We start from the raw sequence: 16,063 nt of genomic DNA on the forward strand, positions 1-16,063 counted from the left end.
TTTTTTTTTTTTTTTTTTTTTTTTTTTTGGGGGGGGGGGGGGTGTTCTAAAATGACCTAAGTAACCTTTCAACCCAACACCCGAGTACTAAATGAATAAAGTATAAATGGGCAAATTCTCCAGCACAGAACTCAGTTTTATAACCACAACTACAAACAAAAACTTCATGCATCTAAGAAGGGATAGGAAGTTCATGTTATCTCCCAGAATGGTGCAGAACCAGCAATAAGGGAATAACCCAAAGCCTCCCATTCCCCCCCCCCCAGCTTGTGCAAGATCAAATCCCAAAACAGTAAACTTTTCGTGACACAATGGGATTTTAATTTACAGATAGTGATGAAAACTCTGCAACATACAACAAAATATAAAAGGACTACTAGCAAAAATATATAGAAATATTAACAATTTACAACTGGTACTATAGCATCTCTCAAAAATTTTTTGTTGTCTGCAGTTTACCTATACTTTACTCATTTATAGTTTCATCCAAAAAATACCATGTAATGTGGAATGCATGTTCCACAATCATCAAGTACATAATAAATTCAAAACAGAGATTTATCTGACTCACTATCTGGGCCACCAAGTTGCGCCACAGCATCGACAAAACGTTCATGAAGCTCATTTGTCCAACGTAACCGTTGCCTGGAGGCCAGATTAGAGTTATTGCCGCCGAGATTGTTGCCTCCACTGCTAGGAGCCATTGCAGTGGCACTGCTGTCTAGATGCTGGCCTTGAACAAATGAGTTGCTGCAAACTAAACTTGAACTAGGGACAGTCTTTGTCTGATACATTTGTCATTAGCCTACACGAAACCGAAATTCACAAGTTTAGGAAGTGAAAGAACAGTACTATCATGAAGATTCTAGTAGTCTGCAAGCACGAGAGAGAAAGAGGAGAGGCAGTAAGCGTTAGAAGTTAAAAGAGAAGCTGCAAGAGATCATTAGCTCATTGACAAAGGAAAATCGTACCCTCTTCTTAGATCTATGAAAGAAGCAAACCTATGACTTGAGTTCTAGACTCTTACCTCTAGAAAATCATAGCATCCTCTTAAGACAGGGAAATTTCTTGAGCAAGTGAAAGCCTTCTCACTCATTACCTTTTTATTAATCACTGTTCACTGGCAGTGCCGTGATGAGCACAATAATGTGTGAAATCTTAGGGATATAAGTGTACATTTTGCCCCACTTTGGATAATACTACTTCTGTTTTTTTTTTTTTTTTTTTTCATGTCTACAAGAGAAAGTGCTTAAAGTGAACCAAGAACGGGTCCAAGCTTGAACTAACTTGTCCAAAGGCAACCCATACATTGAATCAAAGTCAGTAGGGGGTGGAACCCACTCATTGGTACCACATCCTCTCTCCTACAAAATCCTAAAGATTATTATCTCTCCTTGCCACCTCACAAGATCTTGAAGATGTTATGTAGAGATTCCTTTCTGATTTCGTCAAGATTGCAAGATATTGGTTAATATTGCAGGGAAAGAATAGAATCTGTTAATTTTGGAAACAGTTTTTCTCATTCCTCACACAATATCTCAGAGAATGAGGATTTTTACCAAGATTGAATTTTATTTTATTTTATTTCTTTTCTTAAAGAAGACTTGTAGAAGGAATTAGGCAAGACCAAAGCCCTATAAAAGCCCCTTTCCCCCCTCCTAGAATTATTCCCCTTCATTTATTTTCTAGTTTTTTTTGCCTAGTTTATGCTTAGTTCTCTCCTCTCTCTCCTTATGTTTCTTCAAGCTTTTATTCAAGTGATTAATGATAATGCAATTCAGTTTTTAATTGTTATTTTGTTTAATTATTAGTTTACTTTGTTAATTTAGTTCATAGTTTAGTTAATTTAATTAGTGCAATCTATAGTTCTAGCTTTCAAACTTTCTAGTTCTAGGAAAGAATTGGTTCAAGTGACAAGAATCAAGAGTTTTCAAGTTCAAGAGAGCAAGTTCTTCATCAATAATTCTATTCCAATATCATCACTCCAAATCAATCAAGTTTCAATTCAGCTTACACATAATCAAGGTATGACAAAGTTTATTAATAGAATTAAGATTTTTATTTAAATATAAGTAGTAGAATTAGGATTTTTTATTTTTTTTTTTTTTTTCCTTGTGTTCTTATTTACATATGTGCTATAATTGAAGGTGATGCCTACAGTAGTGCCTCTCCTGGAAATTCGGCCAATGTATTGAGAATTTTTCTTTACTTACTTGCTTTCGATTTCAGTTCTTTAATTGTTAGTTTAGCTTTATCATTTGCAGATTTTTTTTTTAGTTGTTATTTTCAACATTTATATTACTTCTCTAATTAAAGTAATTCGGCATTAGAACTGTTTAATTTAGATGTTGAATGTGTATGTCATTTTCTTTCATTTATATACATGTTCTAGGACCATAATCTAAAATCAACCATCCCTTGTTCACTCTCACCGTACTTAGAGTAGGTAAGATAGAGTGACTAATCTCCTTGTGATCGAACCGTTGGATACAATATACTGTACGCTTGCGGTGACATATTGTTAAACTCAAACATGCCATGAAGTGCTTCATGCACCGAGCCTGCATGCACATAAGCACCAGTAAGTGCAAGGGTGCCTGAGTCACAATTTGCACTTTGCACATGTACATTTTCTTGTGCCCACTGTGTATTGTAATTGGCATAATTTGAGTTGCTAGTCACCAGGACTTGGTCATATGTTGGGACGAAGCCACTGAAATAACCTAAAAGAGTTGGGATGTGGACTAAGTATAAGTAAGCCCACCTACCCAGGCCCATCTTCTATAGAAATCAATCCAAGACATAAACATACTAGAGAAAATTTCAATAACTAAGATTGAATCAGAAAGGAATAAGCAACATAGAAGGAGATCTAGTCCAAAATACTATAGAATGTTCAAAAAGAAGCAGGTCCCAAACCGAAAACTCTAAGAACCATGCTTAAGCCCTGATATTCTTCATACAAATTAGCCTAAAATAACCCCATTGTCCAAAATTGGTTGTTTAGAGATCCTATGAGATTTAAGTCCTTTCAACACTTTTCGGCTGTTCGCCATCATTAAAGGTTGTCTTGAAAGAATCAAAACCAAAATTGTTAGTCACTCACAATCCCAATGGCGGTATCTCTTGTTTCAAAGCATGACTTGGATTAGGACTGTTAAGATTATTGTGTTTAGTTGTTAAAGTTGCTAGGGTTGGTTATGGTCTTTGCTTATTAGTTGTGGTTATTGTTTATTAGTTATTGTCTATTGTAGGGAAGTATTTGGTATGTCTTTCTCTTAATAGTGAATTATGTGCAATTATCCATAAGTCTAGCTGTCCTTGGTTTGTAACACAGAATTTGTTAGTTATAAATATATATGCTTGTCACGGTTTACAGACTAACCTAACCATGATTGTTCTCCTTCTTCTCTTCTTCTACTACACAGATCCTGGTCGTTAAGATAAGATTTGTTGTCATACCCTGCGTTATTTGTCCACGTGTAGTGCTACATGTGAGGGGAAGATTGAAGATTTTTTTTTTTTTGTTATTGAAGAATGCATATTTGCAGCCGCTTGAAGAGGGCATATGATTATTGAAGAATGTGTATTTCTGCCCATACTAGAGTTTGCATATTTGCTGCTGCCGCCCATGTCTTCTTATTGAGAATTTGTATCTCCTTTGAGTAGATTATTGTGTGTCCTCCGTGGAGACTATTATCTATGTCTCTTTTGTGGATATAAATACAAGTGTCTTCTCCTTTGTGGAGATTATTTCCAGTCTCTTCCTTGTGAATATCTTTTATCTTCTTCGTGAAGCTTATTTCCTGCCTTCTTGGTGAAGGTTATTGTCTATGTCTCCTTAGTGAGATTTGTTAAAGAGTGTTCACGATAGGGGGATTGTCCCTGTGCTATGAGTTGAGTCTTAGAGTTTTGTATTTTATTTCCTTATTAGATTGTAATTAGGTGTTTGAGTCTTAGTAGGTTTCCTACCAAGATTCTACTTATTGAATTATAAATAAAGGTGAGCACCACGATAGCTATGTACACTAAACTGTAGTGGGTTTAGATATCTCTCTCGGTTTTGCTTATTCTTCTTCATAGATTTTGGTTGCTTCAGCTTTCTTTACATGATATCAAAGCAGGTTGTCAGTAATCGATTCTCTATGTGATAGCTGGTTTGAGAGTTATATCAAGGTTCTATGGTTTATGGTGAAACCCTACTTCATAAAAAGAGAAGAAGAACTAGGGTTTCCTTCAGGATTTGATGAAAATCATACCTGAATGTTTCATTAATGCTACATGCAAATAAACTCTTTTTACTTTGGTTTGATTGCTACTGATGGTTTATTCGGAATTTTGGAGGTGATCAATCGGTTGTTGGAATCAATTTTCTGGATACACATTTTTTCTTTTATTGAGTTTTGTTGAAATCGATTTTCTTAGGATCCATTATTTTTTAGGGATCATTTTTTGTTGGAAGGGCTGCTATTTGGATTGGTCAATGTGTTGGATCAATCATTCTTTGGATCAATTCTTCTTATTAGGGTTTTGGATCGCTTTCCTCTGAAGATCGAAGGAAGATCAATCTAGTGAAGAAATTGATTTTTGTCAGGATTTTAGAAAAAAATCGATTTATTAGGGTTTTTGGGATCGATTTTTTGGGAGAACATTTTTTTTTGTGGATCGATTATAATGCTCTAGATTATGGGATTATATCGATGCTGATAAGTTTTCCACGTGTACTGCTACACATAAGAGGGAGATTGAAGATTATTATTAGTTTGAGTGATTGAATGGTAAAGATTATTTTAGTTGATTATTGATTTATTGATCTATTCGTGTATGTCCTCAACAACAGTTTTATCTTTAAAGATAGTTATATTCAACAACCTGATGTTGTTTGGAATATTCAAAAACTTAATGTTGTATGGTCCCTAGTAACCTGATGCTACATTGTTTGAGGCTTGTGAGTGTTTTTTATGTAGCTGTTGGATGCTACACTTTTGTTACATTGCTTTCTTTGGGAAGGATTTTTTTATGTAGCCATTGGATGCCCACACTTTTGTTGGAGTGCCTTCTTTGGGAATGTCTTTTTATGTAGTTGTTGGAGTGCCTTCTTTAGGAAGGGCTTTTGGTGTTGCTGTTGTTCATTGCTGATGGTTTTGCTTGGTTTATTCAACATGACGTTTCTATATCTACTAATGTCTGACGTGTTTGAGCTAATATTGTTGTTGGCTTTATAATGGGAGTTCTCTCTGTTATTGTTGGTCTAAGCTAGACGTTTCTTTTGCTCTATGTATACTCCAGCTTGAGTGGGAGTGTTAAAGAGTGTTCACGATAAGGGGAGTGTCCCCATCGTGCTATGAGCTGAGTATTAGAGTTTTTTATTTTTAGATTGTAATTAGGTGTTTGAGTCTTAGTAGATTTCCTACCAAGACTCTAGTTATGGGATTATAAATAAAGGTGAGCACCACGATAGCTATGTAAACTAAACCATTATGTGTTTACATATCTCTCTCAGTTTTGCTTCTTCCTCAAAGAGGTTTTGGTTGGTTCACCTTTCTTTACAGGATTTTTATTTGTCTTCTTATTGAAGATTTACTTGCATCAATGATTTATTCATCTTCTTCTAATGCTCTTCTCTGGGCATTTGTTACAGTTGTAGCTATTGTTATTGGTATTCTCTAGCTTGCAACAATGATTTTTTCCCCTAACGATAGGTATCCAAGCCTTCGGCCTGACTAGTCCCGCAAGTCCATACTGACCCCACAACTGCATGGACCATGTCACATCGGGGTTGAATAAGAACCATTCAACTTTCATTGAAAACAGTGAAGAGCACTAAACACCCCCATGTGAGTGGCCCAAGGAGGTAAGCGGAGTCGAAATCAAAACCACACGCTTCCTGAGGTGAAGGTCCCTTGCCAACTCGGCTACCCCCTTGGGGTTTCCTGCAACAATGATTTTGTTATCTTCTACTGTTGCCATTTACTGGCCTGTTGTTGTTACTGCTATTTTCTGGCTTGCAAGTTACGAATGATAAATCTTACTTATATTATTATCTTTGATGATTTGGTCTGCTTATGGTAATTCTAGTCAAGGTTCAAAAACTTGTTACGCTTCACCATTTTGGTCAATCCAAAATATTGAAATTTCAGTAACAATGTATTTTTTTCATGTTTTTGGCTTGGCCATTTTAGGGCTAATGCCCAAAATTTCGACAAAACAGTGCTTTTTTCACCAAAATGAGAGAAATTTAATCAAAACAGTGTTGATTCTATATTTCACCTCCTAGTTTGTATCAGACAAATCAAAATTAGTGAAATTTCAGCAAGTTTTTGAACTATGATTCTAGTGTGGTGAGCGTAAACGGTTTTTTTCTCTTTGCAACAAGTTTCTACATATTTGGGTGGCATTGTTGGCTATTGGCTTCTACAATGGATATATTTGTTAGAGTTTGTGCAGATTTTAGGAAGAATGTGACTTCTGCCAATAATGAGCACAAACCTCTCTATTTATAATAAAATAAAACCCTAAAGTGGGCTTAAGGGCCTATTTGGATAATACCCCTAAAACCCATTATTACAATAACTCATTATTCAACACTCCCCCTCAAGTTGGTGCATGAATATCACACATGCCCAACTTGCACAAAATACAATAAAAATATTTACCACTAATTTCCTTCATAATAATATCTGCTAAATGATTTTCACTTCTCACAAAAGGAATGCATATGAGGCTTTACTCCAACTTCTCCTTGATGAAGTGTCTATCAATCTCCACATGTTTGGTATGGTCACGTTGAACTGGATTATGTGCAATGCTAATGGTTGACTTATTGTCAAAATACAACATCATTGGCAATTGAATAGACATACCCAGATCTTGAAGAAGACCCTATAATCAAAGTAGCTCACATATACCATGTGCCATTGCCCGAAACTCAGCTTCTGCACTAGACCAAGCCACATCTATCTGCTTTTACTACACCATGTAACCAAGTTGCCACCAACAAACATACAGTAGCCAGTAGTGGAGTAACGATCATCTGGAGAATCTGCCCAATCAGCATTAGTGTATGCATCAACCTTCATGTGATCAGAAGGAGAGAATAAAATACCACTCCCTGGGGCAGTCTTCAAGTACCAAAGAATACGGAACATAGCTTCTATATGAGAGGAATAGGGGTCATGTATATACTAACTCACTAAGCTAACTGCATGAGCTATGTCTGGTCAAGTGTAAGATAGGTAGATGAGTCTTCCAACCAGCCTTTGATATCGACCGGTACACCTTCCTTGCTTTTGAGATAGGAGTTAGCAAGGAAGGTGTACCGGTCGATATCAAAGGCTTACACCCTAACATACTAGTTTTATAAAGGAGGGCTAAGGTCTATTTTCTCTGGGAGATTGTGCCACCTCAATGCCAAGAAAGTACTTCAACTTCCCAAAGCCTTTAATCTCAAACTCCTAAGATAGAACTTGATCTTAGAGATCTCAGCTGCATCATTTCCAGTAACAACAATGTCATCCACATATACTATAAGCATAGTAATCTAATCACCACCCCTTTTATGAACAGGATGTGATCGGTATTACTCTGTGTGAAGTCTACTACTATCAGAACCTAGTGGAACCGACCACCCTTCTATGAACAGGATGTGATCGCCCTAGGAGATTGCTTCAATCCATAAAGAGCCCTTTTTAATTTGCAAACCTTGCCTTGAGTCTCTGGACTAGAATAGCCTAGTGGAATATTTATATACACTTCCTCTGTCAACTCCCCATGAAAAAATGCATTCTTAACATCCAATTGTTGTAGCTCCCAACCCTGGTTCACTGCACGGCAGATGATTACTCTAACTGTGTTCATTTTGGCAACATGAGCAAAGGTCTCCTGGTAATCGATCCCATATGTTTGAGTAAAGCCCTTGGCAACTAGCCTTGCTTTGTACATGTCCACAGTCCCATCAACATTTTGTTTAACTGTGAAGACTCATTTCCAACCAACGAGTCACTTTTGTAGTGGAAGAGCAACTAAGTCTCATGTGCCATTTTTGTGAAGAGCTCTCATCTCCTCATTCATCACCTCCTTCCATCTAGGTTCTGCACTTGCCTCCTGCCAGGTCTGAGGAATGGAAACAAAAGACAAGGAATGCACAAAAGCAAGATATGATGGAGATAGTGCATTATAGGACACAACATTGGATATGGGATGTTGAGTACAAGTCCTATTACCTTTTTTATGAGCAATAGGAATATTAAGGGACTGATCAAAAGAGAGGGAGAAAGATATACCCAGGAAAGTAGAATCACGATCAGAGGGCAGTTGAGTAGCAGTGGTAGTGTGTGGTGGTGTCAGTTCATCTTTTCTTACGAGAGAACACCTGTATTATTGGACCATCCTGCGTATTCTGTTGAACCTGTGACTCCCCCTGAATGGGAACCTTTTGACCCTAAACCACCTGTGGCTCCCCCCGATTCTTTTCCCTCTCATCCATAGGGAGATGTAATGGAGCATCAAATGAAGGAACATGTAACACTGCTTCACTATCATAAGACTCCCCCTGAAGAGGTGAGTAGTATGCCTTTGTTTCATAAAAGATCACATCTATGGAAATAAAGAGACACTGAGAAGGAGGATGATAACACTTGTAACCCTTTTGGGTAGCAAAGTAGACAATAAAGATGCACCGGAGACCACGAGGATCAAGCTTGCCAAGAATCTGATGATTTCGAACAAAACAAACAGATCCAAATACCTTAGGCAAAATAACAACGGTACGTGAACCAAATAACATCTCAATAGGGTACTTGAACCCCAACACATGTGAGGGCATCCTATTAATGAGATAGGAAGCAGTAAGGACAGCCGCACTCCAATAAAGGGTAGGCACCTGCATCTCAAACATCAACGAGCGAGAAACCTTGAGCAAGTGTATGTTTTTAACGCTCTACCACCCCATTCTGCTCTGAGGTAACCACACAACTAGTCTGATGGATGATCCTATGATTAATCAAATAGGACTTAAAGGAACCATCCATATATTCCTTGTAATGTAGGAGTAGGTTACAAGTAACTAACCCCAATAGTTTACAACCCCAAACAAGACTCACTAAATAGCTTGACAAATAAACAAAAGTAAACCCAGAGAACAAGAGAGAAATAACCAGCAAATAACCCCCAAAGACCTTAGACAAATAAAGCAACAAAACCCAACCCAAACACAAGTCGATAGGAGAGAGAAAAAAACCTCTGCGATTGGGAAAGAGAGAGAGAGAGAGGTGCGGCTGGACCTGTGTGGCTCCAATGGAGCTGCAAAGCTGGTCGATGGCAGGGCCCTAGGAGGGTACAAAGACCCCAAGTTTGAGGAATTTCTGATGGCTGGTTGCAAAGTTATGAGATTTCTTGAAATCTGACCTAGGAAAGAGATCGCTGGCCACAAGAGTGGGAATCCTTTGTGAAACGATGCTGGTTCTGAAAACTCTGGACAGATATGAATTTCTTGACTTTCACAGCAGCAATAACCAGGAACAGCAAGCAATGAACAGAAAATTGAATCAAATAAAGTGATAAGATCCAAGAGAATTGTGAGTGGGGTGGCTATCTCGGCCTGGGCATCTCACCCACAGCTATCTCAGCTGTATAGAAGCAATTGACTGCAATCTTTGTTCATTAAAATCTGAGAAATAACAGTACATAGGCTCCTCTATATATAGAGGCCAGAATAGCAGTCATACCTAAATTAGGAGTTAGACTCCAAGTAGGTTTAGACATTACATCATAGGAGTTGGACTCCAAATAGGACTAGAACTCCAACATGGAGTAAGCAACTAATTAACTAAGAGCCTTTAATGGCAAAGTACAATTGACAGGCCCATGGGCTTTATTAATTAATGTAAATACTCAATTACATAAACCACTAACCGATGGGCCCAATGGGCCCTTTATTTCTAATTAACAACTTAGCCACTCAAGTGGACTTAAGTGAGGTCGGTGGGCCCCTTTTGGCTGGGCCTTTCTTCCTATGATAGATCCTCCCAAAGTGGGGATTTACATCACCCTGTCATTATCAGTACGCAAGATCCTGACTTTAGCATCAAACTCAGTCCTCATCATGCAATGGAATTCGCTAAAGCACTTAAAAACCTCACTCTTATAATGCAATAAGTAAATCCAAGAAGCACGAGTACTGCAATCAATAAAAGTAATAGAACATTTATATCTAGAGAGAGAAGCAGGCGAGCAAAGCCCCAAACCTAAGAATGAATTATAGCAAAGGGAATAGTACTTCTATTATCAGAAATAGGATAAACATTCCAAGGAAAACTCATGCATCACGAGTAAACTGGTCTTGAATATAATGTTTAACTAAACCAAGAAATAATATAGAAAGTGCCCCAAGGGGGTGTCCTAGACGACGATGTCAACTAAGAAGTTCTAAGAGTGCCAGATCAGAAGACATGTGAAGAGCCCGTGGAGGTCCGTTGTCCAAATTATAGAGACCACCACTTATTCTACCATTGCCAATCGTTGCCCCCGTCACCAAGTCCTAAAACACATAATAAGTAGGAAAGAAGGTGACCTTGCAGTTCAAATCTTTACTAATACTACCAATGAATAACAAATCAGTAGAAAACTGAGGAACACATAAAACAGAGAAAAGAGACATAGTAGGTGAGCACCTAATGAAACCCATTCCAGAAACGGGGAAAGGGAACCATCAGCTACGCGACCTTAGTATTACCTGAGGAAGGGCAATATGTAGAAAAAAATGTGGGCAACGCAATTATATGATCAGGAGCCCCAGAGTCAAGTATCCAACCCTGGGAAGGAACAGATGCACTATGACCACAAAAGATAGTACTTGACTGAGCAGAGTGAGAGGCAGTAGTGGCTGGCAAAAGAGGAACACATCTGAGTCATCATCCGATGAAGCATAGTCATTTCATCAGTAGAGAAGGAGGTCATGTGGTACTAGGGCAATCAGAGTTGTCTGTTGTCTCAGATTAATTAGCCTGAGTGTTCTTTCCACGACCCTAACTACGCCCACGAGAATTGGTTGTGCACATGTAGAGCCTCCAACAAGTCTCTCCAGTGTGGCACTCTTTGCAACAATAGTCACACTTAACAACAGATTTGTTAGTGGAGGGAGGAGCAGGGGTCCTAGCACCAGAACTAGTAGAACCTTGTGCAAAGAGTATGGCAGAATGATCCTGAAAGACAGCCTAGAGCATCTCAAATCGGCAATTTTCTTCTGCGTGGATCAAAGAAAAAGCTTGTTTGAGACTGGGGAAGGGAACACGATTGAGCACATTTGCCCTGATCTGATCAAACTCCACATTTAAACTTGCCAAAAAATAATAGACATGAAGCATCTCCTCACGCTTCTTAAAGCACACAACATCAACACATAGACAGCCTGATAGGTCTCATAGTAGTCAATTTCATTCCACATACCATAGTCCAGAATAGTATTGTGTTACCATAAGTTCCTTCTGGGTAGCCCTATGAAGTTTTTTTCTCAATCAAAGCATTGGGCACTAACACCAACTTGAGAATACATTCCCTTCATAGCCTTCAAGATACGGGTAGTGGTATCAAGCAATAAATAGCCCCTAGCAATAAACGAGGTCATAGAATTTATAAGGTAGGACATTACCATACAATTAGCAATGTCCCACTTGTTTTGAGAGGCACCGGCAATAGTAAGGCGAACGATATTACCTATAAGATATCCAGCATAGCCACGGCTAGCAATAGACAGGTAGTAGGAGCGGGACCAAATTAGATAGTTGCACCTATCAAACTTGATGGAGCTAACGGGAAAGGTAAGGTAATCTCCATTAGAGCCACAAGTACCACCATCCTGAAGGGTTGATGTCCAAGAGTCTTCAGTCACCATAGTTTTTTATCCGAAGAACAATCACAAGGAAAGGTCCTAGTCCATATCTAACCAAGTATAGGAATCTGGATCAAGAACGAGACCAAAAAAGAGCCCCAAGTGAGAGAAAACTCACTATTAAGGGAGAGACCCTAAAAAGAGCAAAAGGAGAGAGCCGCTAGACAGTAGGAGCCACACGAGAGAGAGTAGCCATGAGAGTGGCGGGGAAGGTGGGGGGAGAGGAACCACAAGCGAGGAGCACTAAGAGGAGACGGTCGGTGGTGGCTAGCGACGGCGGTCGGTGGTGGCTGGTGGTTGTGCTAGGGCGAGAGCAAGGTCAGCAGTGGGTGGTGGAGGTGTGGGGCAGCTAGGCAATTTGCATAGGGAGAGGAGAGAGAGGGAGGGGCAGCAGTGGTGATGGTTAGGGTTAGGGTTAGGGTTAGGGTTAGGGTTAGGGTTTTATCTGGAGAAGGAAAAGAGAAAAAGTTCCTTCTAACCTGCTTTAATACCATTAAGATTTTAGGAAGAATGTTACTTGTGCCAATAATGAGCACAAGCCTCCCTATGTATAATGAAATAAAACCCTAAAAGTGGGTTTAAGGGCCTTGGACAATACCCCTAAAACTCATTATTCAATAGTTTGTTTCTGTCTCCTCAATCCTCCTTAATGATGGATGGGCCCCCTCTCCCCTTCCCTCTTCAATGGCTAGCATCTGGACCTCTCTTCCTCCTCTTCTCCCCAGCCATAAAGAGAAAGGGAGAATACCATTCTCTGGAATCCTACTCCTTCCAAGATGTTTAGCTTCTCCTCTACCTGGAACTTTGTAAAGTCTAAAGCCTATACTGCCCCATGGCGCAAAGTCCTTTGGTTCAAAGGCCACATTCCCCACCACAGCTTCACAACCTGGAGGGCTCTCACCAACTGCCTCCCAACGCAGTCCTTCCTCACCCATTGTCACATTCAGGTCCCCCTGCATGCTGCCTCTGCTGGAGAGGAACTGAGGATGCTGACCATCTTTCTTCTCCTGCCCCTTCTCCTCCACCATTTGGAAGAAAGTTCTTTCTCGTTGTTGGCCCTCTAGTAGAAGAGTCCTCCCTCTTAGAAGGGAATGGCTTTGCATTGATATGACCTTTCACGGACCCACCATTTGTGAAATTGTTGGTAAGCTAGCTTTTTGTGCCACCATCAACCACCTTTGGATGGAGAGGAACCTTTGTAGATGGACATCCAACTTTTGCTCTTTTGAAAGGATTTGAAATGCCATCTTCTTCAAGGTCACCACCAAAATTTCTGCTCTCCCACACCAGTCGGTCCCCAACTCTCGAAGGAACAGGCCTATTGTTGCTTCCTGGAATCTCCCTTCTACCATTCTCCCTCCCCCCTTGAGGAATTGTACTCAGTAGCTGTAGCCCCCTTTTTTTATCGGGTGTTTTCCCTTGGTTGGCCAAGTGCCTCTCCCCCCTCCCCCCTCCCCCCTCCCCCTCTTCCCCCCTTGTATATTTTTCTCTCTTTGGGTTTATATGTATTTATTCACCAAAAAAAAAAAAAAGTGTGTTTCAATCTATTATGTCTACTCTTGTGGTTCCAAGCTGGAGCCTTTGATATATATGCTCTAGCTTGAGGGGGGAGAGTTAAAGATTATTGTGTTTAGTTTTTAAAGTTGCTAGGTTTTAGTTATGGTCTTTGTTTATTAGATGTGGTTGTTGTTTATTAGTTATTTTCTACTGTAGGGAAATATTTAGTATGGTCTTTTCTTAATAGGGACTTACGTGTAATTACACCTAAGTCTAGCTATCCTTGCCTCCTTGGCTTGTAATTACAGAACTATACATTCTGGCCATGGTTTCGAGACTACCTACCATGAGCCGCTCTCTCCTTTCTTCTCCTTATTCTCTTCTACTTCTTTCTTCTCTTCTTTTTCTTCTACACAGATTGTTGCTAAGGTCAGGTATTGTCATAAGGATCAAGACTTCGCTGAACAGTGAATGCTTGCCTATCTTGGCAGAATTGTAGTTTATCAAACACGCTGATCCATGGTTGTCCAAACTTTCTTGACAATATCCCGACTTTTCTAACTCTAAGAAAGAACTGTATTTACAAAACCAGTTTAATTTGGAATACATCCATTGATTTCAGACATTTTGTCATTTAAAAGATAGGTTGTACATCATTCCTGCAAACCATGCAAATCTATTTGGATATAACGAATGTGAGCTGTGTTGAATCAAATTGTAGTTCTATCTCTTACCTTGCACATTTTGAAAAATTCAATAGTCTTCAACAAGCTCACAAGCTCTTAGCTGACTTGGTTCAACAGAACCATAGTCCTTTGCTAAAAAAGAAAAAAAAAAAAGAGATTCCATCTATTTCAATCCCCTCACCCCAAAAAAGAGTTTCTGTAAGTGGTTATTGACAGCTAGGTACATCCTGTCATTTATCCAAAACTATTTATCTAGTTGATTATCACAACTATCCACATGATCCATAGAAGTGATAGGGTTTATTGGGAGTAATAGAAACATAATTTTGAAGGAATTATTTTTACGTTAAAACATTCAAAATATTTGAGCATTAATGTGGTTGAATTAAGAAAGGAAAATAATACTTGCGTAATATTTCCGACAAGCAGATGCCCATATAACATAAGGAATTTTTGAAACAGACAACTCCTGTCCAAAAAGTAACACAACTGTATGTAGAAAAGACAACAGATTATGGAACCAACTTTTCCGATTGTGCAAGAACTCGACAATAAATAAGGAAACTAATACATCTAAGCAAAACTATTACAAAGAAAGTGAATGAAAACATAAGAAAACACACAGTTTGGTGAGTACGATGTTCCAAGCTTAGAGATGAATTTGATTCACTATGCCATAGTTATTTCTTTAGCTTCTTCATTTTTTTCCTTTACCCTTTGACTTATTAAGAAGTGAGATTTGACAGTTCTTGAGCTGGCTTAACTAAAAGAGAAAGAACCATGTTAAATATAGGAAAACAAAGATGAAAGGCAACCTCAAATTGAGATCAGCTAGGTCTCTATAGGTGTCAGGAGCTCTGGTTTAATTACCAAAAGAACTGCAAGGCAAAGAAACCTAAGATTTCCACATTTTTAGAGCACCAAAACCCACTACTATATTCCCCAAATAAAAAAATAGACCCATGTTAGTATGTTACTGACAAAGAAGCCTAATGCTGTCACATCAAAAATAGAAGAAAATGATGTCTTGAAGGTGGTAATGTATAACTCAAAACCTCTAGACACTTGCCATAAATTGATGCATCGACAAGCACAACAGTGATCATAGTTTCCTTTTTTGTTCAGAAAACCAAAAAATCAACAGGATTCGAAAATTTAATGAACTTAAAGCAGAATTGCAATACAACAGCAAGTCAAAACTAACGAACAGAAGAAGAAGAAAGAAAACAACAAATTAATTAAATAGGAAAGGGAAAGAGGACAAATAAAATCAACGAAAACAACTACCTACCCTACGATTTAAAGAAGATGGAGATACGGATGAATTCGTTGATGGCTCCAACAAAATTAGCTTGAATTCAGGAAGCCTTTGCTGCGAAATGACTTTCAATGTCAAAACTTAAAAGGTCCGAAGTAGGACTGTAGGAGGAGCCGAGGATGAGACTGAAAAGTAAATGAAACGTATTTATTTGGATTTTTTTTTTTTTTTTTTTTTTTTTTTTTAACTCCAAGTATTCCTACCGGAGTACTTGGTCTGGGAGGTCTAGCGTCTCAAATTTAATAACCAGCCAATAATAGCGTTTGTTTTCCATTTAAAATAGTAAAATAATGAAATTTATAAATATTACGTGTCAGGTATTCGGGACTGCCCGTTAGTGCAAACCGCAACCTATGAATGAGACCGGCGGTATGGGAATCTGAGGAGAATATTCCGTTGATTTTCATTGTCCAGATTTTTTTTTTTTTAATATTAATATTGAAATGGGGCAGCCAATCTCCTGCTAAGCTAAGATAATCTTGGATTATCTACGCTCTTAGCCTCGCAACTCTCCTTACTTACCTATCCTCATATATATGGTAAAATAGTAGCAGCTTGCATAGGTTATTTTTTTTTTGGTACAATGATAGGTTGGTATAAAAATACTTCGTAGTTGCTTCCCTCACATTTCTCTCTCTCTTTTCCTTCTTTCTTTCTTTTTAAGTATATGTTTTC

General features: G+C 38.6%; 1 protein-coding gene across 1 annotated transcript in view; it reads right to left on the minus strand.

Moving 5' to 3' along the window:
* Nucleotides 1-15,595, minus strand: part of LOC122069014 (myb family transcription factor PHL7-like) — a 27,221-nt gene extending 11,626 nt beyond the window's left edge. The window contains exons 1-2 of the mRNA XM_042632940.1: nt 15,362-15,595; nt 572-805 (exon numbers count right to left, since the gene is read on the minus strand). Coding sequence (XP_042488874.1) covers nt 572-794 — 223 coding nt within the window. The 5' untranslated portion in view covers nt 795-805; nt 15,362-15,595. The remainder of the gene's footprint in view (nt 1-571; nt 806-15,361) is intronic.
* Between the last annotated feature and the right edge of the window lie 468 nt (nt 15,596-16,063).

This window comes from Macadamia integrifolia, unplaced genomic scaffold, assembly GCF_013358625.1.
Source record: "Macadamia integrifolia cultivar HAES 741 unplaced genomic scaffold, SCU_Mint_v3 scaffold520, whole genome shotgun sequence".
Taxonomy (NCBI): Eukaryota; Viridiplantae; Streptophyta; class Magnoliopsida; order Proteales; family Proteaceae; genus Macadamia; species Macadamia integrifolia.